The sequence below is a fragment of the Eurosta solidaginis genome, chromosome 4, assembly GCF_040869045.1.
Source record: "Eurosta solidaginis isolate ZX-2024a chromosome 4, ASM4086904v1, whole genome shotgun sequence".
Classification (NCBI taxonomy): Eukaryota; Metazoa; Arthropoda; class Insecta; order Diptera; family Tephritidae; genus Eurosta; species Eurosta solidaginis.
The window spans coordinates 35,971,338-35,995,161 of record NC_090322.1 but is presented as its reverse complement, the minus strand read 5'-3'; the positions used below and the strand labels follow the sequence as shown (position 1 = coordinate 35,995,161).

Sequence of the window (23,824 nt, the reverse complement as noted above, 5' to 3'; positions counted from 1 at the left end):
TACGAGGAGGAAGCATCAAAAGCCTCATAGTCAGTGTGGGACTTTAACCGCACTAAACCTCCTACCGTCTGAGTACCATTTACCCCCCGGTACTACCGTCAAGTATTCCGTCGGGAGGTAGGTTGAGCACTAAGCTCTACGTCTGTCGGGGTCACGTTGCTGTACTTAGATAGTGCCGCGGTATGGTTAACGCTGGGACTGACACGCCCTGCTTACTACCTGAATGTGCTTGACGCATACCACTTCTACGAATATTTGCAAGCCTACCTTAAACACTGTGCATATAGTGCTTGTGGCATGCTTGTGCGTTCGACTACTTGTATTGTAGGGTTTTGTTTTTTACATATGTATATATGTGTAAATAAATTATATATGTATAAATAGAAATTTTTTTTTTTTTTGAATTTTTTTTTTTTTTTCAATAGGTTTTTCCGTTTTTCATTTCATTTTTTTTTTTTTTTCCACAATACGTAACGGGGCTTTCCTCGTACTTCCACCGGTTGGAGAGGTCTTCTCTCCAATCCGAGTATAAACTCTGATTACATGTGAGACTACATGTGAGACGTTTACCCTCATACTCGTTGTTTCTACGGTTGGAGAGGCCTTGTCTCCAATCCGTAGGTTTGTCGTTGCGTGTATGTTGACTGCTTTTGGTCGCACGGTTGAAGAGGCCGTGTCTCCAATCCGTGCTTTATTCCTTCACCTGAGGCAGTATTCGAACGGTTGAAGAGGCCTTGTCTCCAATCCGTCGCCTGGTTTGCTATTACATTTACCTACATATATTACGGTATTTTCTTATTTCATCATTCTCACGCCGCTAATTGTACGGAGGCCTTGCATTCAATACGTGCTCAGCTCGATCCCCTCCACCTTAGCAATTTGTTATCCACCCACACAACTCGACTGTTCAATGTTCGCTGCTGCGCCGTAGCCTTTCAAGACTTCGTAGACACTTCATTATTTCCGCTATTACATCGCACGCCGCTGACCATTTTACCTTGCTTTGTAGCATGCATCCAACAATTGTTTCAGGAGTGTAATCCTCTCCAAATATTCTGCATAGCCATATGCGTGTGTATATGTGAGTACTACTTCGGCTGATGATTACATGTGTTTATGAGTATCTCTCCGTTGCCTTGTATGTATGTGTGTTACAGAATTTGGATGAGGCTGATGATCGTAGTAATATTTTGTCTGATATTTGGTGGTTCATACCAATTGGCGTTGTAATTTATGTTATGTTTTGTTATGTTTTTATGTGTTATTTATGTTATTTGTGCGATAAGTTCAAGAAAATGGTAAAAATTACAAGTTTTGCAAAATATTGTTTACACATTTTTTTTAATAAATTTTCGCATAAGTTTAGGCGCATGCGATCGATATTGCTATTGCCTTTGATTTAGTTGCATTAGGAGATAGTTTGTAAGAGATAGTAGTTATGCGTGTTGATTCTTCATTCAGCCTGAAAAATAGGTCTTCGGAAAGACCAATTGGACGAGACATGTATATTTGAGTATCATCGGCATAAAGATGAATGGAGGCATTGCGACAACAGGCGACTATGTCATTAATAAAAAGCGTAAAGAGTATTGGACCTAGCATAGATCCTTGCGGAACACCAGATTTTATGGAATTTAAATTTGAGACTTTATCAGCACATTTTACTTGTTGAAACCGGTTACAGAGGTAGCTTTGCATTAACTTTATGGCATATGGGCTGAAGTTAAAACTAGTTTCAAGTTTGTGAAGTAGTACTTCAAAATCAGCCATGTCAAAAGCTCTTGAGAAATCCCAAAGCACGAGCACGGTAATTTCATTATTGTCAAAGGCCGGACGTATATCTTCAAGAATCTTAAGCATAGATGTTGCACTAATATGCCCCCTTCTAAATCCCGACTGGACTTCGGATAGCAAATTATTATTATATATATGGTGAGTTATTTGCATGCTAATAGTTTCTCAAACACTATAGATAAGGCAGGTAACATACTTATTGGTCTAAATTCTTTGTAAGAACACGGAGACCTCGTTTTAGGAACCGGAATAATATTTGCAATTTTCCATTGACTAGGAAACCTACTGGACATAATTGAAAAATTAAAGATATGTGTTAGCGAAGCGGTGCCGTAAGGTAGAATAAGTTTTATTAATCGTATGCTAATACCGTCAAATTCCCGCGGCATTAGACTTTATAGCAAAAATAGCATCCAGCACATCGCTTTCGGTGACCACTGAAAAATCAAAGGCACTTATATCCAGTCTTCTGTCTACACAGGTTACAGCGATTCTGTCATCGATATCATTCTTATTCACATCATTATTTTTTTCAATACTGTTTGTATTACCACACAAGAAATACGAGTTCATAACATTTGGGTCGTGGCTGCACTCAATGTTATGCTTTTTACAGACTCCAAAAGATCGAAAATTTTTCCAGAGCATTCTCGTTGGCAAATTTGTATCAAATTTAATATTCAGGAATGCTACTTTAGCATTCCGAATGAAAAGGGTAACTTGATTTCTCAGAAGGCGGTAATCTTCCCAGTGCTTATCATCGCGATATCCCTTCCATTCCCTGTAAGCCCTCTCACGTTTTTTTATGTGTTTTAAAACCTCCGGTGTGAACCAGGGCTTTTTATGGCCCTGGATTTTAAAAGATTTTAGCGGAACAAATCTATCAAAAAGGTACCAAACCAGGTTATTAAAATATTTTACCTTCTCGTCCAAATTTGAAATGGACAAGCAACCACTCCAATCAAGACAAGAGGCTTCTTTATTAAGAAGCTCCATATTAACACCTTTGAAATTTCTGTAGGTTAACAGATTCGGGATCTGCTGTATTAAATTTCAAATCATAGCACAAGAAGAGCATTCCATGGTCAGAGATACCATCCATCGGAAGCTGGTCAGTATGATTGATATAATTTATATTGTTAACACACATTAAATCTAGCAAACTAGGCTTACTATTAGGAGCAAAACGGGTTGCAAATTTATTTATAATTTTTAAGTCACACGCCTGAAAATTATTAATAATACTTTTACTACGGGAATCACAGTTAAGCAGATCTACGTTAAAATCTCCACAAATAATGACGTGGTCATAATTTAAAGAAAACTCTGTTATTTTGTGAAAAAGGCGTGTTAAATCGTTAGACCTTTTGGGTTATAAACACATGCCACAAAACAATTTGTACTGGCATCGCCTATTTCAACAAAAATACATTCAACCTCGTTTGCATGCTGTGAATGATAAACCACTTTTGGATTTAAAACATCTTTGCAGTAAATTGCAACACCACCACCACGAATGTTATCTTTTCTGTCATTCCTCAGCAGTACATATTTATTTATAGAATAAGAATCATCATTAACGTTGGATCTGAACCAGCTTTCCGTAAGGCCAATTAAATCAATATATTTTGATCGGCAAATAAATACGAAAGGTAATCAAGTTTCTGAGTCGTAAGACTCCGCACATTTAAGTGACACTTATTTAATCTGTTATGAATTTTACAAATTTGACTCAAAATGCATCGCACATGTCCACTGTCAGTGCAATTATTGGTCAAGTTAACCAAACTCATAGCAACGAAGCAAAAGGAGATCAACAAAGCAGTAAGAGGGGGAAAGTAGAAAAAAGACAAGAACAATATAGAATGGAAATAAACTAAAAATTAATAACACATAAAGCATTGCATTGCAAATATAAGTATGCATTGTTGTTTTCATTGCTCGCTTACAGCAATTCGATCAGCGCTCTCTTTGTCACTGATTTTCTCTGCTTCACCTTGTTGACGTGTACGCACATATACATCTCCATGTATAGAGAAAACAGAAGTAAGTTTTATCTGTTTTTTTAGTTGCAGTCCATGCTGCAGTGTTTCGCGATTGTTCTTAGTTAGGCACTCATGCACAAAGATCTTTCCATTTTCGTTGCGCCCAATATCACTGAGAGTCATAGATCTTTTATTTAATTTTCAAAAATTTGAAATTGCTCTTAAAAGCAAGGAGCGGTCAGTGGGTGAATTCAGTTTTATTATGATGGGAGAGCTACCGTTTTTGTTCTTGCTCTTTTGAATGCGAAATGCAGAGCGTATTGAAGGCGCGGTCAACTGAACCGAGTTACATATTTTTGTGAAGACTTCGCCTATATCTTCGTTTGGTGCTTGGGGGACTCCACTTACCAGCACATCAGATAGCACGGCATTGTTTTGGCATTCATTCAACTGAGCCTTTAATGAGTTGACATCAGATCGAAGCTGACTGCATTCACTTTCCGCTGCCTGTACTCTAGACTGCAAACTGCTGAAGCTGCTCTTTAAATTCGAGATCTCAGCAGCCAACTCACCCACTCTCTGAAGAACGCGCACATTAAAGATAACATCAAATCATCAATATGTCTGTCAAGAAATTTTATTTTCCAATTTAAAAATTATTTTCATTTTCCAATGAAAACTCGAGGAAAAGTGTGATAAGTCCATTAGTTTCATTTATCAACGACACGATGGATAGGGTTACAGTATTGCATATTTTTTGGAGTTTACGTAGACACAAACAAAAAAGTAAAAAACCAACTAAGACCTTTCTCAGGCAGTAGCGACCAGTTCCGAATGCACCAAAACGGCAATGCTTGGTTTAGAAGCACAGATAATTGTATCTTTAAGTTCTTCAAGCAAAAATTCATATCTACCTTTTGATCTGCGTTCTCTGCGCCATCTATATTCATGGACTTCACTGGCGTAATCTTATACCAGGACTCATGCTTACGTGGATAGCATCCACTATCATATTTACATGTCAAGTTGGCACGAATTTTATTATTATATACGAAGCTATGCACAAACAAACGGAACATGAAAACTTTCTAACGTTACTCGACGAAATTGAAGTGTCTTTGAAGTTGCGTTTAAATTTGAACGTACAACAGATGACGCTGTTAAAGTGTTTTCGTTTTCATATAATTTCTCACATTGTCATTGCAATTATACCGCACTTACTCTATGTAATCACCTCAGTATGGTTGAATTATACAGGCTATTTTTGGCATGGGCTTTGGTCTATTCTTACTCTGCGTATACGCATCGTTCAAGTGCTTATTTATGTACGTATTTTGCGTCACTATCTCGAGTGTTTATGCGTGAAAATGCGTCAAATTGAAGTATATCGTAGGGCGCCGCAACAGCGTATGTTGGATGTGAACTATGAAAGGTTGGATTCTCTCGAATGTTTGTTTGCTGTGAAAGAGATTTATGCGCTGCTACATCGTGCTTTCGTTTTATTGAATAGCTTTGCTGGTTGGTCGCTATTTTGCACAGTTACTTCTTACTTATTTGATACGAGCGCAAATTTATATTGCACTCTCTTGTCGTTCGATGGTTATGTGAGACGACGTTATTATAATATTGCAGGAGTAGCTGTGATAGCACCACTCATCATTATAATTTTACATTTATGTTATTTACTAGCTTTTACCCGCGGCCCGTCCGCAAAGAGAAAATGAAATATATGGGCTATTCACGTTAGCCTGCTTATCAAGTTATCTGCTTAAAAATTTGTTTCTGTCTAATGCATTTTATTTTTGTAATTGAGTAAAAAAAGAACTAAATGAGCTGATAACCTGATAGGATCCCCAAATGATCCCGAAATTATCCAGAAAAGCCACGAAATTACCTCGACGCTATCGCGGACGGATCCCGAAAAGCATCCAGAAACGCCGCGGAAGGGTCTCCAAAAGTTCCCGAAATAGTCCTAATAAAACCCGAAATGACAACGACACGATTATAGACTTATCCAGAGAACAACACAGAAATGATCCCTGAAGGGATCCCGAAATAATCCCGAAAAAGTTCCGAAATTACCCTGACGGGCTCCCGGACGGATCTCAAAAACCATCCAGGAAGGATTCCTAAATTATCCCGACCAGAAAAAGCTCGGAAAACGATCCGAAATGACCCCGAGGGATCCACGACGGATCGCGAAAACCACAAGGAAATGATTCCGGAAGGATCCCAAAATGATCCCGAAATAGTCCGAAAATGACCCCGAAGGGATACCGCACGGATCCAGATGTAATCCCTGAAGGGTTCCAAAACTATACCGTAAAAGTAACAAAAAAATCTCAAAATGACTCCTACGGCATCTTGGACCGATCCAGAAATGACCTCGGGAGGGTCCCCAAATGATCCCAACATGGTCCCGAAATGACCCTGATGGATCCGGCAAACGATCAAGAATTGATGCCGGAAGGGTCCCCAAACGATACCGAAATAATACAGAAAATTTCATGGAATGACCCCTAAAGGGTCCCCAAATGATCCCGAATTAGTCCCGAAAGTCTCGAAACTACCCTGATGGGTTCCCGTGTAGATCCCGAAATCCATCCAGAAGTGATACGGGAAGGGTCCCCAAATGATCCCGTATTAGCTCCGAAAAACTCCCGAAATGACCCCGACGGGATCCCGAAAACCATCCATAAATGATCCTGAAATAGTCCCTAAGACCAGAATTGATCTCTGAAGGGTCCGCAAATGATTCCGAAATAGTCCGGAAAAAGTCCCGAAAAAACTCCGACGGAATCCCGGACAGATCACGAAAATCATACAGAAATTATCCCGAAAGCGTCCCAAAATGATCCCGGAATAATCCAGAAAAAACTCCCGAAAAAGTCCCGAAATAACTCCGACGGGATCCCGGCCAGATCCCGAAAATGACCCAGAAATTATTCCGGAGGGGTCCCAAAATGATCCTGACGGGATCCTGCAGGGATTCCGAAAATCATCCAGAAATTATCCCTGAAGTATCTATCCTGAAATGATCCCGAAATACTCCCAAAAAAGTCCCCAAATGTTTTTGACGGAACCCGATATAGCCCTGAAAAAGTTCCGAAAGTACGCTGACGGGATTCCCTATGGATGCCGAAAAACATCCCGAAATAATGCCGGAAGAATCTCCAAATGATCTCGAAATAGTCCCGAAAAGTCCCCATTTGACCCTGACGGGATCACGAAAACCATCCATGAATCTGGAGGGATACCCAAATGATCCCGGAAAAGTCCAGAAATAATTTCGACGGTATCCCGGACGAATCCCGAAAATCATTCAGAAATTATCCCGAAATGGTCCCAAAATAGTCCCAAAAAAGTCCCGAAATAACTCCGACGGGATCCCGGACAGATCCCGAAAATCATGCAGAAATTATCAAGGAGGGGTCCCAAAATGATTCCGAAATAGTCCCGAAAAATTCCCGAAATGACACTGACGGGATCCCGGAAGGATCCCGAAAACCATCCAGAATTCATCTCTGAAGGGTCGGAAAATGATTCCGAAATAGTCCCGAAAAAGTCCCGAAATTACCCTGACGTGATCCCGGACGGATTCCGAAACCCATCCAGAAACGATGCCGAGAGGGTCCCCAATTTATCCCGAAATAATACAGAAAAAGTCACGAAATGACCCCTACAGGGTCCCCAAATTATCCCGAAATAACTCCGACGGGATCCCGAACAGATACCGAAAATCATGCAGAAATTATCAAGGAGGGGTCCCAAAATGATTCCGAAATAGTCCCGAAAAAGTCCCGAAATGACACTGACGGGATCCCGGACGCATCCCGAAAGCCATCCAGAATTGATCTCTAAAGGGGCCGCAAATTATCCCAAAATAGTCCAGAAAAAATCCCGAAAAATATCCGACGGGATCCCGGACGGATCCCGAAACCCATCCAGAAATTATCCCGAAATGGTCCCAAAATGATCCCGAAATATTCCCGAAAAGTGGCGAAATAACCCTGATGGGATCCCAGACGGATCCTGAAACCCATCCAGAAATGATGTCGAGAGGGTCCCCATATGATCCCGTAATAATAAAACAAAGTAACGAAATGACCCCTAAAGGGTCCCCAAATGATCCCGAAATAGTCCCGAAAAAGTCACTAAATTACCCTAATGGGTTCCCATACAGATCCCGAAATCCATCCAGAAATGATGCCGGAAGGGTCGCTAAACGATCCCGTATTAGTCCCGAAAAAGTACCGAAATGCCACGACGGGTTCCCAAACGGATCCCGAAAACCATCCAGAAGTGATACCGAAAGGCTCCCCAAATGATCCCGTATTAGTCCCGAAAAAGTCCAGGAATGGCCCCGACGGGATTCCTGACGGATCCGGAAAACCATCAGAAATGATGCCGGAAAGGTCCTTAAATGATCCCCTAATAGTTCCGAAATGACCTTGACGGGAACCCGGACGGATCCCGAAAACTATCCAGAAATGATGCCGAAAGGGTCCTCAAATGAGCCCGTATCAGTAGAGAAAAAGTCCCAAAGTGACCCCGATGGTATCCCGAAAACTATCTAGAAATGATGCCGGAGGGTACCCCAAATGATCCCGAAATTACACCGACGGGTTCCCGAACGGATACCGAAAACTATCCAGAAAAGATGCCGGAAAGGTCCCCAAATGATCCCCTAATAGTCCCGAAATTGCCCTGCTGGGATCCCAAAAGGATCCCGAAAACCATCCAGAAATGATGCCGAAAGGGTCTCCAAATTATCCCGAATTAGTACCGAAAAAGTCTCGAAATGACCCCGAAGGGATCCCGGACGCATCCCGAAAACCATCTAGAAATGATGGCAAAAAATACCCCAAATGTTCCCGAAAAAGTCCCGAAATGACCCGACGGGATCCCGGACGAATCCCGAAAACCATCCAGAAATGATCCGGAAGGGACCCCAAGTGATCCCGAAAGAGTCCTGAAATTACCCCGACGGGATCCCGGACGAATCCCGAGAACCATCCAGAAATGATCCGGAAGGGACCCCAAGTTATCCCGGAAAACCATCCAGAAATGATGCCGGAAGGGACCCCATGTGATCGCAAAAAATTCCCGAAATGACCCCCACGGGATCCCGGGCGGATCACGATAAATATCTAGAAATGATGGCAAAAGGTTCGCAAATGATGCCGTATTAATCGAGTAAAAGTCCCGAAATGACCCCGACGGGATTCCGGACGGATCCCGAAAACCATCGAGAAATGATGCTGAAAGGATCCCAAATGATCCCGGAATAACTTCGACGGGATCCCGAAAACCAGGGTAAGGGTGGTTTCACTGCTCATTTTGTAAGCCCTCGACTTATTTGACCCATTGAGTTTGTAATATTGGTGAAGGTCAGTATACGTTAAGTTATACTGTGTAAAAATTATTAAAAAGTAATTATTCGAAGGGGTCGTGGGACCTCCTCCCCCTTTCCATGTTCGAAAAAAATTTCGCCAGTAGAGTATTGTCTGTGTCCAAATTTCATCAAAATCGGTGAAGCCGTTCTGGCGTGATTCAGTCACATATACGAAAAAATACAATAATTAAATTATAACTGTTCCTTGGGGGCGGGGACCTCCCCCTTTTCAAAAAAATATAGCTAGTATATCCTTCTAGACTATTGGCTATATGTGTGCCAAATTTCATCCAAATCCGTCCAGCCATTCTTGCGTGATTGAGTCACAAAGCCAAACGTCTGGACAAACATACAAACATACAAACATCCAAACATCCAAACTTTGCCATTTATAATATACTAGCCTTTACCCGCGGCCCCGTCCGCAAGGAGAAAATGAAATATGTGGGCTATTCACGTTAGCCTGCTTATAAAGTTATCTGTTTAAAATTTTTTTTCTGTCTAATGCATTTTATTTTTGTAATTGAGTAAAAAAAAGAACTTTATGAGCTGATAACCTGATAGGATCCCAAAATGATAACGAAATTATCCAGAAAAAGCCACGAAATGACCCCGACGCTATCGCGGACGGATCCCGAAAACCATCCAGAAACGCCCCGGAAGTGTTTCCAAAAGTTCCCGAAGTAGTCCCAAAAAAACCCGAAATGACAACGACACGATTCTAGACCTATCCAGATAACCACACAGAAATGATGCCTGAAGGGTACCAAATTGATCCCGAAATAGTCCCGAAAAAGTTCCGAAATCACCCTGTCGGGCTCCCGGACGGATCTCAGAAACCATCCAGAAAATATCCAGGAAGGGTCCCTAAATTATCCCGACTAACTCCAGAAAAAGTTCCGAAATGGCTCCGAGGGGATCCACGATGGATCGCGAAAACCATACAGAAATGATTCCGGAAGGATTCCAAAATGATCCCCAAATAGTCCGGAAATGACCCTGACTGGACCCCGAAAGGATCCCGAAAACTATCCAGAAATGATGCCGGAAATGTCCTCAAATGATCACCTAATAGTTCCGAAAAGACCCCGACGGGATCCCGAACGGATCCCGACAACTATCTAGAAATGATGCCGAAAGGGCCCGCAAATGATCCCGTATTAGTCGAGAAAAAGTCCCCAAATGATCCCGACGGGATGCCGGACGAATCCCAAAAACCAGCCAGAAATGATGCCGGAAGGGACACCAAATGATCCCGAAAAAGTCCCGCAATAATTCCGACGGGATCCTGAGCGGATACCGAAAGCCATCCAGAAGTGATGCCGAAAAGGTCCTCAAATGATCACGTAATAGTCCCAAAATTACCCTGACGGCATCCCGGACAGATCCCGAAATCCATCCAGAAATGATCTTGGGAGGGTCCCAAAATTATACCGAAATAGCCTGGGAAAAGTCCAGAAATTACCCTGACGGATACCGGACGAATCCTGAAAACCAATCTTAAATGATGCCGAAAAAGTCCCGAAATGACCCTGATGGGACCCGGAAAGGATCCCGAAAACTAACCAGAAATGATGCCGGAAAGGTCCTCAAATGATCTCCCAATAGTTCCGAAAAGACCCTGACGGGATCCCGAACGGATCCCGACAACTATCCAGAAATGATACCGAAAGGGCCCGCAAATGATCCCGTATTAGTCGAGAAAATTCCCGAAATGACCCCGACGGGATGCCGGACGAATCCCAAAAACCATCCAGAAATGATTTTGGAAGGGACCCCAATGATCCCGAAAAAGTCCCGCAATTATTCCGACGGGAATCTGAACGGATACCGAAAACCATCCAGAAGTGATGCCGGAACGGTCCTCAAATGCTCACCTAATAGTCCCAAAATGACCCTGAGGGCATCCCGGACAAATCCCGAAATCCATCCAGAAATGATCTTGGGAAGGTCCCAAAATGATCCCGAAATAGTCTCGGAAAAGTCCAGAAATTACCCTGACGGGTTCCCGGACGAATCCCGAAAGCCATCCTTAAATGATCCCGAAAAAGCCCCGAAATGACCCTGACGGGATCCCGAAAGGATTCCAAAAACTATCCAGAAATGATGCCGGAAAGGTCCTCAAATGATCCCCTAATAGTTCCGAAATGACCGTGACGGGATCCCGAACGGATCCCAACAACTATCCAGAAATTATGCCGAAAGGGTCCGCAAATGATCCCGTATTAGTCGAGAAAAAGTCCCGAAATGACCCCGAAGGGATCCCGGACGAATCCCAAAAACCAGCCAGAAATGATGCCGGAAGGGACACCAAATGATCCCGAAAAAGTCCCGCAATAATTCCGACGGGATCCTGAGCGGATCCCGAACGGATCCCGACAACTATCCAGAAATGATACCGAAAGGGCCCGCAAATGATCCCGTATTAGTCGAGAAAATTCCCGAAATGACCCCGACGGGATGCCGGACGAATCCCAAAAACCATCCAGAAATGATTTTGGAAGGGACCCCAATGATCCCGAAAAAGTCCCGCAATTATTCCGACGGGAATCTGAACGGATACCGAAAACCATCCAGAAGTGATGCCGGAACGGTCCTCAAATGCTCACCTAATAGTCCCAAAATGACCCTGAGGGCATCCCGGACAAATCCCGAAATCCATCCAGAAATGATCTTGGGAAGGTCCCAAAATGATCCCGAAATAGTCTCGGAAAAGTCCAGAAATTACCCTGACGGGTTCCCGGACGAATCCTGAAAGCCATCCTTAAATGATCCCGAAAAAGCCCCGAAATGACCCTGACGGGATCCCGAAAGGATTCCAAAAACTATCCAGAAATGATGCCGGAAAGGTCCTCAAATGATCCCCTAATAGTTCCGAAATGACCGTGACGGGATCCCGAACGGATCCCAACAACTATCCAGAAATTATGCCGAAAGGGTCCGCAAATGATCCCGTATTAGTCGAGAAAAAGTCCCGAAATGACCCCGAAGGGATCCCGTACGAATCCCAAAAACCATCCAGAAATGATGCCGGTAGGTATCCCAAATGATCCCGAAATATTCCCGAAATGACCTCGTCGGCATCCCGGACGGATCCCGAAAATTATCCAGAAATGATGCCGGAAGAGCCCACAAATGATCCCGAAAAAGTCCCCATATGACCCCGACGAGATCCCGCACGGATCCCGAAAACCATCCAGAAATGATGCCGGAAGGGTCCCCAAATGATCGCTAAATAGTCCCGAAATGATTCCGGAATAGTCCCGAAAATGTTCCAAAATAACCCCGACGGGATCCCGGACGGATCCCGTAAACTATACAGAAATGATCCCGGAAGGGTCCCAAAATGATCCCGAAATAGTCCCGAAAAAGTCCCGAAATTACCCCGGCGTAATCCCGGACCGATCCCGAAAACCATCCAGAAATGATCCCGGAAGGGTCTCGATATGACCCTTACGGGATTACAAATAAGGTGAAGCTAATTATAAAACCATGTTAATAAGGCAGCAGGCGCATTGGAGCGAATAAAAAGTTAGAAACATACAGGTAAAGCTAATAAAAGCGTGCTAATAAAAACAATTGATGGAGGGCGGATGGCGGGAGTAGAGGAGAGGACCACTGATCGTTCCTCCAAAATTGTCTAGATCTCGTTCTGTATTTACCAGATACCAAAAACTATTGATTTAGGAGAAAATTTAGATTGAGTTATAACAATTTATGGATTTTACACCAGATTGGGTGATAAAAGGGGGCGGGCGGAGGGTGTCACTGCTTACTTTGTAAGCCCTCGACTTATTTGACCCCTTGAGTCTGTGATATTGGTGAAGGCCAGTATACGTAAAGTTATAATGTGTAAAAATTATGAAAAATAATTTCTCGAAGGGTCGTGGGACCCCCACCCCTCTTTCCATGTTCGAAAAAAATTTCGCTAGTAGACAAATTTCATCAAAATCCGTGTAGCCATTCTGGCGTAATTCAGTCGCAAAGACGAAAAAATATAATAATTAAATTATAACTGTTCCTAGGGGGCGGGGACCACGCCCCTTTTGAAAAATATATAGCTAGTAGATCCTTCTAGACTATTGGCTATATGTGTGCAAAATTTCATCCAAATCGGTCCAGCCGTTCTTGCGTTATTGAGTCACAAAGACAAACGTCTGGACAAACATCCAAACATCCAAACATCCAAACATCTAAACATCCAAACATCCAAACATCCAAACATCTTAACATCCAAACTTTCCCATTTATAATATATATTAGATTAGATATTATATTAGATGTAGCAAATGCAAGGAATTGGTAAGTTATGAGAGAATTTTTGTAAATATCTAATTTATAAAAATATTGCCTATTTTTAGGGTCATACTGTTGCAAATTTACTAAGCAGAATAAGCATAATTAGCTCTGAGCATACGTTTGCTGCGTACTGCCTCGTCCTCTATGGCTTCTCAACCCAGCTACAACTACAATGCATCGAAGTGACAACACAACGTTTCTTTGTATTGGAGATGCGTTTATTGATGACGGTAGGCCTAAAAGTATACCCTCTTTAATATTTTTATTTACTGAAAGTAATGAGTGGATCGAGTGCGAAATTCAGTTAAGTGTAATTCTGTCTACCCCAAAAAAACCCCGACTTTGACTCTAGCTTTTCATTTGTAATACACTAAGACCGCAATCGTCGTTAACCCGCCGCCGTTTTGGTTGCATTTTGCTTGAAATATAGACACAGATTTCGACATATCGTTATCATATGATACCACTCCCTTCCTGAGCGATCCACCGCTGAGTTTGCCAATCTTAGCTAAACGTGTTTTCGCCAGAATATAGCGTCCTGACCTCAAAAGCTTTCGAAACTTTCTGTTTCCTTTAAAATTTTCAAGGTTCTACTCTAGTTAATGATAGATTTGGGCGGCTTAGGCAAACTGCAAAAGAATTCTATGCGTATCTGATATTTTTTCCTAGCCAGATAAAGGAGTTCGCATGCTTCGATCTTTTGTCCGATATCTGACATATGTTCCCAGAATCGTTGACAGCTCATCCTGGTTGGATGTTAGAGGATGAATGATTCAATCTCACCACTGCCTGGCGCGGTACTGTTTAAAACGAAAACAAGGAGCGAAAAACGAGATCCGGCAATACACCAAAACAGTCATTGCAGCTGACGCAAGCTATCAATGGCTTTCACAAACAGTCGGTAATTTCCTACGTCAACAACTGGCTAGTGAACACTGTATTGAAAGTCCAATCTCCACCTTTAGATGTATAGATCCTGCTCTTCTTATGGAAATCCACCTTACCCTAGCTGAACTCGGATGAGGTTAGTGCAGAAGGTTAAGCTCTTGGTGCTTTAGAGACGATACCAGCTTCACTGACTCTTCCCTGCAGCAAAAGCTGCAGTGTATTTACATGTACTTTCTCTGCGGCATAGAAAGAGTTCTATTAATTTTCCTCCTTTTCTTTTCACATTTCACCTTTTGTCAGAAACTGGCTTTTTGCCGTTCTCTTCCATTCCCTTGTCAGTAGTCATACCAAGACTTTAAAGTGGTACCACCGAAGCAGATAGCCCGCGGAGCTTGTTCCGTTTCAGCTCGTTTGCGGTAGGCCACTTTTGAGAGCAACGTGATGGCTGTGTTTGATATCAGAATGCGGTAAGAGTTGGTCAGCTCGAATGTGGAGCTGCATTGCAACCGGTTGCCACGACCCTTAGAATGGAAGACGTATGAGATAGGCCTCCAACCCCACCAAGGTGTTGCTTTGTCCACTCATATCATCGATTGGGAGTAGGAAAGTAGCGAGTCTTGGCCGGACATGTATGCATGGATGCACCGTGAGGTTAGGCCAGCAATGGCAGGTACTCGCGTAAAATTTTGCACTTAATTCCCTTTTCAGTTTCCACTTAACCGCGTTCCTATTTCGCTGCGTAAACCTCCCATTTCCACTTTTTTCCTATCTTCAGGGTCCTTCAAATCGCCAACTGCATCGATCCTCGGGCCACCTATCGGATGCAACTTAAGTACATTACCATCGTTTCCCCCGCTTTAAGAAAATTAAAGCTACCGCGGGAAGTATTCTGACCTCAGAGCTCTGTTAAAATTATTGCTAAATGACAATCCTCGTTCGTCGACGATCGTCGACGATCTGCCTCGCTGTGATAGTGAAAATTGAGCAACGTCACGTCACTTCCACCCTTTTGGTGTTTCCGGTATTCATAGCTGCCATATTTTAAAGTGGACTAATGAAGAAGGCGGCCGCCGTGGTGTGATGGTAGCATGCTACGCCAAATATACCGAAGATCCTGGGTTCAAACCGCGGGAAAAGCAGCATCAAAATTTTAGAAAAACGTTTTCTTAGTTAGAAGAAAATTTGTCGAACGGCGTCGCAAGCACTCTGAGTGTACTTCTTCCAGGAAAATCTCTCAGTCAAAAAATCATCTGCCTTGATGCCGGTCGGAGTCGGCATAAAAGATGTAGGTCCCGTTGTTGTTGTAGCGATAAGGACACTCCCCGAAGGCCTTGGGGAGTGTAATCAATAAAGGTACTAGCCCGACCATCTCGGGAACGATTTGGTATGACCACATGAAACCTTCTAGGCTATACCGCCCTCCCACCCCTTAGATCCATCAGGAGTTCGGGGTGGCCAGAGCCTCGGCTGTTAATGAAACAGGATTCACCACGGGTAGGTGAGGTTGACAATTGGGTTGGAGAAGCTACATATATCGCGCTGGCAACCCCTTGCGAGGATTGCGCTACGCAACCCCTTGAATAAATTTGGTATTTTAGTCCCCTCTTACGACAAGCATCCCTACCGCGGGTATATTCTAAGCCCCCTAACCCGCTGGGGTAAGTAGGTCCCGTCCCGTCAATTTGTAAGAAAAATTAAAAGGAGCGCGACGCATATTGGAAGAGAAGCTCGGCCTAAAATCTCTTCGGATATTATCGCGCCTTACATTTATTTATTTACTAGCCTTTACCCGCGGCCCCGTCCGCAAGGAGAAAATAAAATATATGTGCTATTCACGTTAGCCTGCTTATCAAATTATCTGTTTAAAAATTATTTTTGTCTAATGTATTTTATTTTTGTAATTTAGTAAAAAAAAAAAGTACTAAATGAGAATATAAGCTGAAAGGCACGCTTTCATGAATAGTACAATACAGTTTTTTCGAATTAAAAATAATACATTTTGTTTTTAAATTAAATTAACTGATATGAGAGGGGTGAAAGAATTACTACTCATAGAACAAAGGAGTGAAACTACAATTAGCTAAAACCAAAGAGAATTTTTTAGATGAAAATAGTTGTTTAATTACATACTATACTACTCTTATTATATTGTAACGAATTTGCTGCAAATCCTCTTATTTGCGATCTTCTGCCAACGTTCGTATCACTAAACTGTTGAATAAATAACTCCAATATTGAACAATGGAAAAATGGCCTTTATTAAAGTACTTCACAATAACACTTATACTTTGCTACTCGCTGGCTTGATAACCAAACTGATTGATAACTCAAATGAAACTCTACTATTGGCCGCCAGATCGCGTGCTTAATCAAACTGATTGATAGCTCAACTCAAACTGAATTACTTTTTACTCGCTTGTGCCGCTTTTATAGTTTACGCTGCATACATCTAGGCTCTTCTATTTCCAGAACTTACCAACCATTTCGAGTGTTTATAGTTCTCATATAGTTTCTACTTGTTTACAATTTTCTACTTTTCAGCGTCTCTCAGATGTATGTGAGTTTGTAGTTTACAGTCTCTCGCACACACATAGGCGTATAAGTAAATGCATCTGTGTGTGACATCTCTCGGCTGCCTTATATATATGTATACATGATTTGATTATTGACGTAAACACCGCTTAGCATCGCCTTAGTGATGGTATAGCTTAGTGATGCTAATATCCGTGACACTGCCCTCCACCTAAGTCTGACGGATCAGACAAATCTCTCGATCTAAACGCCGCTAGCATCTCCAAATGAACCACCTTTCTATTTCGTGGTTTCCCAATGGTTTGTATGCGGTAGATGGAATTACTGATCTTCTTCACAACCTTGAACGGGCCTTCCCAAATGCACCAAAATTTGGCTGGAACACCTTTCCGCCGGTGAGGGTTGTTTAACAGTACCAAATCTCCCTCCAAGAACCCTTCCGAATTATTGTTCTCATTGTACCTGCGTTTGATCTTACTACTCATTATCCTTAGTCGTTCCCTCGCACTCTGTTGTTTGACCAATGAACTACTTCGCAGAGTTTGCGCTTGACGGATTGGCTTGACAGTATCGTTCCGCCGTTTCCCAACAGAAGTGCGCGATGGCTTGAAACCACCCTTGCATGCTTCCTGCAAAATTCTTGCAGTCGTTTTAGTGCGTCCATTTGGGTTTGTCAATGCCGGTGTTTTTCTCGCAGATACTTTTGATTTCGCTTTGTTTGGCCCATTCGTTTCATCAACCTTTACCTTTGACTTTGGTGGCCTTTGTCGACTTTTCTCCACCAGTACTCGATTACTGCTGAAACCTTTTTCCAAACTGAAGTTAATTGGCACATCCTGGTTCTTATAATGCATCACCCTTTTCTGCATATCGATCTTGATGTCATGTTCAACCAAGAAGTCCACTCCCAATATGACTTCATCAACGATCTCCGCCACAACGAATTTGTGTAAAACCATGACCTTCCCAATCAGTACTTCACATATCACTTCTCCCTGGACTTGGTTATACTCGCCTGTGACCGTACGCAACCTTGCTCCAGGTAACGGTTTTACTCTCCTGTTGACTAATTCAGATCGAATCAAGGAATGAGATGCGCCCGTATCTACAGTCAGTACACGCTCCTTGCCATCGACATTCCCTCTGACGGTAAGACTGCTCGATTTTCTACCAATTTGCAACACAGATATCATAGGGCATTCAATAGCTGGATCTAGCTCTCGATCTCTACCTCTTACTCGCTCTTGCTCATCTCTTCCAGCTTTGCGTTTACGGCCACCCACATTGTTGGAACTATTAGGACCAAGATCGCAATGACGTGCAATGTGACCGGACTTCCCGCATTTGAAGCATTTGATAACTTTTTCACTCCGCTTTTGCGATCCTTTCAGCGCCTCCAATATTGCGTCTACCCACTCTGGCCTTTCTACTTCCTCACGGCGTGCTTTGAAAACTGGCTTACACAGAAGCGACGCTGTTTCCTGAATCAGAGCTTGTGACACCGTTTCTGCGAATGTTGGCTTTGGGTTTGCGTATGTAGCCCGCTTCGTTTCCACATCTCGTATGCCATTTCTGAAGCTCTGGATTTTTACCCTTTCAGTGTATTCCACGGGTGCGTCCGCATTCGCTAAATGTGCTAGCCTTTTAATATCCGACGCAAACTCTTGCAATGTTTCACCAGGCCTCTGGAAGCGGTTCAGCAACTCCATTTGGTATATCTATCTCCTATGCTCAGTTCCGTATCGTCTCTCTAGAGCGCCCATCAATGCTTCATAACAGTTCCGTTCGCCCTCTGGAATGGTTTGTAAAATCTCAGCTGTAGGCCCTTTCAACGCCATGAACAGTGCAGCAACTTTATCTTCCGCATTCTAGTTGTTCACTGCTGCGGTCTTCTCGAACTGTAGCTTAAAGACCTGAAAAGGAACAGAACTGTCAAAGGATGGTGTCTTTACCTTTGGATTACTCGTTGAAACTGCTGGGCGATTTAGTTGCAACTGCTCGATACGTCCTCTCAAAGCATCCACCTCGGCCTCGATTTTTTCTTCAAACTGTAAAATTTTTGTATCTTGCGCCTCCAACTTCGAGGAAATTCGTCCTTCTTGCTCTTCCAGTTGAGCAGAGATCTGCGATGATATCTGTGCTGAAATTTGCGCCGACATTTCGGATATCCGTGTTTCTTGTGCTTCTATCTTCGATGTTATTTCTGACGACATTTCTGCAATATATGTTTTTTGTTCTTCCAGTTGAGTTTCCATCTTGGATGTTATACGTGTCTCCTGTGATTCCAGTTGGGATGCCATTGTCGATGTTTGAGCAGATATTGCAGCCAAAATCATGTTCAAGTCTGTGCTCGTAACTGTCTGCGTAACTGACTCTTCCATTTTTGTTGTTTCCTCGCCATCAAGATGAAAGTCATACTCTTCCACGTCAATTCCTTTTACTTCCGTGCCTGAAGTTCAAGTTTAACGCCGCTTGTATTCAATCCATGGCTCTCCAACTCCCTCTTCAGTTGCTGGATCTTCAATTCACTGAACTTTGCCATGTCCTTGTTGTCCTCTGGAATTTATTCAACAATTCCTCTTCTGACACCAATTGTAACGAATTTGCTGCAAATCCTCTTATTTGCGATCTTATGCCAACGTTCGTATCACTAAACTGTTGAATAAATAACTCCAATATTGAACAATGGAAAAATGGCCTTTATTAAAGTACTTCACAATAACACTTATACTTTGCTACTCGCTGGCTTAATAACCAAACTGATTGATAACTCAAACGAAACTCTACTATTGGCCGCCAGATCGCGTGCTTAATCAAACTGATTGATAGCTCAACTCAAACTGAATTACTTTTTACTCGCTTGTGCCGCTTTTATAGTTTACGCTGCATACATCTAGGCTCTTCTATTTCCAGAACTTACCAACCATTTCGAGTGTTTATAGTTCTCATATAGTTTCTACTTGTTTACAATTTTCCACTTTTCAGCGTCTCTCAGATGTATGTGAGTTTGTAGTTTACAGTCTCTCGCACACACATAGGCGTATAAGTAAATGCATCTGTGTGTGACATCTCTCGGCTGCCTTATATATGTGTATACATGATTTGATTATTGACGTAAACACCGCTTAGCATCGCCTTAGTGATGGTATAGCTTAGTGATGCTAATATCCGTGACAATATTATCTACTCCTAATTGTACTATATAGTACGAGCACTGCCTGTACTTGCTTAAGTCCGAACAATTGCACGCACAAGAATTCCGCTATACATAAAGGGTTATTATATGCTTTAAATACATACATCCATAAATTCATTTTTTATGTTTTGTTGCTTCTCCCACTTCCAAGTTGGGAGAAACTGCTTTGACAAATTGTAATTGCAAAGCAAAGTAGGTCATCGACTTCTACATCAGCTGATGGTACAGCTAATAAGCAATCTACGGTATTGTGCAGCGAAGATCGGCGACTGCTAAATCAAGTGATTTGCACAATTGGTGTGTACATATGTACGTATGTACAATGAAATGTATGTATATATATCGAATATTGTAATTAGAGTGACGTTGGCTATTTAGCTTATGTATATTTTTTCTTTTCTTGCTAGACTTCGACATTGTCACATCGATTGCGGTAAAATAAATTATAATAAATTATTGGACGCAATTGCCATACGCTTCACCCCTTACGAGTTGGCTCCACCGTTTTGGATTTTACAACGTTTCTACAGCGGAGAATTTACACTGGTTTTATCCAGGTTTGTCTTTTTTTTTTTTTTGGAAGCGATTGGTATCAGCTACAGTGCTTAAATTTGGCTATACGATAAAGGCATTTACTATAGTGGTTTTTTAGCTCAGTTCTTTATGCGGTGCAGTTTAATTTGCTTCAGAGGTTTGGCGAACTGCATCTCATTTTATTTGGCAACTGGCTGCTAAAAAGGCTTAGCGGCCACGAAACATTTGGTGACCCCGACGTGATTTGCGATCACGGTCCGTATTATTTAACCCCTTCTTTATTTAAATATTATTAACGATCATATCAATAATGCCGCCAAAGAAATCGGAGGACTTAGAAGGCGCAAAAAAGAAGCAAGATTCCCTTGTGCAGCAACTTACTGCGATTGACGACAAGCTAACATTCGAAGCTCTGCGAAATATGGATGAACCGGCAATTGAAGTGCGAATAGAGCAGGTTGAGCGGCTAGAAAAAAGGTTTGATGTTGCGCATTCACAACTGGAAGATGAGGATGTCTCCGAGGAAATTCTTTCGACATTCACAAATCGCTACATAGAGGCTAAAACAAAGTTGAAACGCCAATTACATTCGCTTCGTTCAGCAGCATCTGATACCTCGACCAGTAGGATAAATGCAGGAGAACAATCCATCATCGTTACACCGCCCAAACAGAAACTACCAGTACTCCAGATTCCGAAGTTTAGTGGTAATTATAAGGAATGGCCTGATTTCTTTTCAATGTTTAACACAGTGGCGCATCAAGATGTTGATTTAACTCGTGTTGAAAAGTTCCAACATTTGCGGTCTAGCCTTCGCGACGTTGCTTTAGACAAAATACGTTCTTTGGAAATTTCAGAGCAAAATTATGAAAAGGCAATCGATTTACTAAAGGCACGACTTGATAATAAACGTTTGAATTTTCAGGCACATATAAGAGATATTGTACAATTTAAGAGCATCGAAGGTGAGTCAGTGGCAAAACTTCGGGAATTAAGTGACGGTATCAACGCTCATCTACGCGCACTGCATACAATGGGTACGAAAGAGCAAATTGCGGATGGTATGCTTATCCAACTTATTTTTCAAAAAATGGACGTCGCCTCCAGAAAGAAATGGGAAGAAGAAACACCCATAAATGAATTACCATCCTGGGACTCAATGTCTAAATTTTTGGAAAAACGCTGCCAGCGCTTGGAAAATGTGGAAAACGCAGAAATTGCACTAAGGCCCGACAAACAGGTAGGAAAGCGATCAAATTTAAACAATAATCGTAAGGTATCGCTTGCTTCGACGTCAAGCGAATGCAAATCATGCAAATCTAACCAGCATACCATCATACAGTGTGAAAACTTTCTTCGGCTTTCACCCTCCTTGCGGTTTAAGGAGGTGAAAAAATTGCAACTTCGGTCAAGAGCTGTAGATCAGGCAACTGCAAATATTGCTCATCGAAACATCACACGTTACTTCATCTAAGTAATGCGCCATCCAACAACGCACTAGTGTACGATGCGCCGTCAACATCAAACTATAGACTTTCTTCAGGTAATGTGAACAATTCTAATTTACCATCAACACAGCACACAGGTTCCACATTGGTGAGTTCTGAGTTTAACTGTAGCAACACCAATATGCCATTTGAAATCTTAGCAACAGCCGTAATTTACGTAAAAAATCGTTCTGGTTCGCTGGTTCCTTGCAGAGCGTTGCTTGACTCTGCATCCCAGCTGAACTTCGTCACGAATCGCTTAGTTAATCAGCTTCAGTTAAGAAAATTGAAATCATCATTGTCCGTTTCTGGCATAGGCCAAAATGGATTTGTTGCAGATCATATCGTTGATCTTGAACTACACTCACGTATCACTAATTACTCTACCAAATTATCAGCAGTCGTCGCACCTACCATCACCGATGTGCAAACAAGCCGTTCTTTGAAATCCGTTGACTGGAAGATTCCAACTAACATTAATTTAGCAGATCCACTATTTTTTGAACCACAGCGCATAGATATGCTTATTGGAGCCAGTTTATTCTTTGACCTGTTATGCGTCGGGCAAATACGTTTGGCCGAAAATTTACCTGTATTACAAAAAACAAAATTAAGATGGGTTGTGTCTGGAAGCAGTACCACAAAGTCATCAAAACTTTCATGTTTGACAGCTGTTGGCATCTCAGGTGAGGTTGAAACAAATATAGAACTTGATAATTTCGTAAAGCGTTTTTGGGAAATAGAGTAACGTATAAATTCAGCTTCTCAAATGACTGTGGAAGAAGAAAGGTGCGAAAATCACTTTCTTAAAAATTACACTCGCTTGGAATCTGGCGCTTATTCGGTACATTTACCTAAAAAGATGCCGGCAGAAGAATTAGGAGAATCGTATGAACAGGCCTTAAATAGATTTAAATCACTTGAGCGTAAGCTTCAGCGTAATCCGGAACTCAAGCAACTATACTCTGATTTTATTAATGAATATATCGATCTTGGTCATATGTCAGCGGTTGACGTTATACCAGCCCAGGTACGTGCACATTTTTTACCACATCACTGCTTTCACAAAGCAGATAGCACAACAACAAAGCTACGCGTTGTATTTGACGGTTCTGCGCCAACCAGCAATGGATGCTCACTAAACTCAATTTTAATGGCAGGGCCTACAATACAGCCCACCTTATTCGACACGCTATTGAACTTTCGATCATTTAAAATTGCTCTAACTGCAGACATATGCAAAATGTATCGTTGCGTTAAAATGTCTGATCTTGATAATTATCTGCAGTGTATTGTCTGGAGGGATCGTCCTACTGAAAACTTTCGTATTTATAAACTTGACACGGTAACTTATGGTACAAAACCAGCTTCGTTTTTAGCAATTCGAGCAATGCAACAACTTTGCATTGATGAAGGGCAAGCCTATCAAATTGGGGAAAAACCCATTACTAATTCTTTTTATGTAGACGATATGATTACAGGTGCAGATTCCTTGGATGAAGCTCGTGATATTTTATACCAAACAAGAGAGTTACTTTCTTTGGGAAATTTTGAGTTGCAGAAATGGTGTTCAAATGACAAGCGTTTATTACTGGATAAAGCTGATGCAGAAAAGCAAAGTTTTTTAGCCTTTCATGATGGCACTACCGTAACGAAAACACTTGGATTAATTTGGGAACCTAACTTAGACACTTTTATATTTTCATTCCCGCCT

The 23,824-nt window shown here is 42.0% G+C and overlaps 2 protein-coding genes across 3 annotated transcripts in view; one reads left to right on the top strand and one right to left on the bottom strand.

Annotated features, from left to right (window-relative positions):
• The window catches only part of LOC137249608 (uncharacterized), a 154,302-nt gene that overhangs the window by 12,190 nt on the left and 118,288 nt on the right, over positions 1-23,824 (bottom strand). The window lies entirely within an intron of this gene.
• LOC137248462 (putative gustatory receptor 39b) lies at positions 3,507-5,503 on the top strand. The gene is made up of 2 exons (XM_067779391.1): positions 3,507-3,618; positions 4,677-5,503. The coding sequence occupies exons 1-2, from the start codon at positions 3,507-3,509 to the stop codon at positions 5,501-5,503; spliced, it is 939 nt and encodes a 312-aa protein (XP_067635492.1).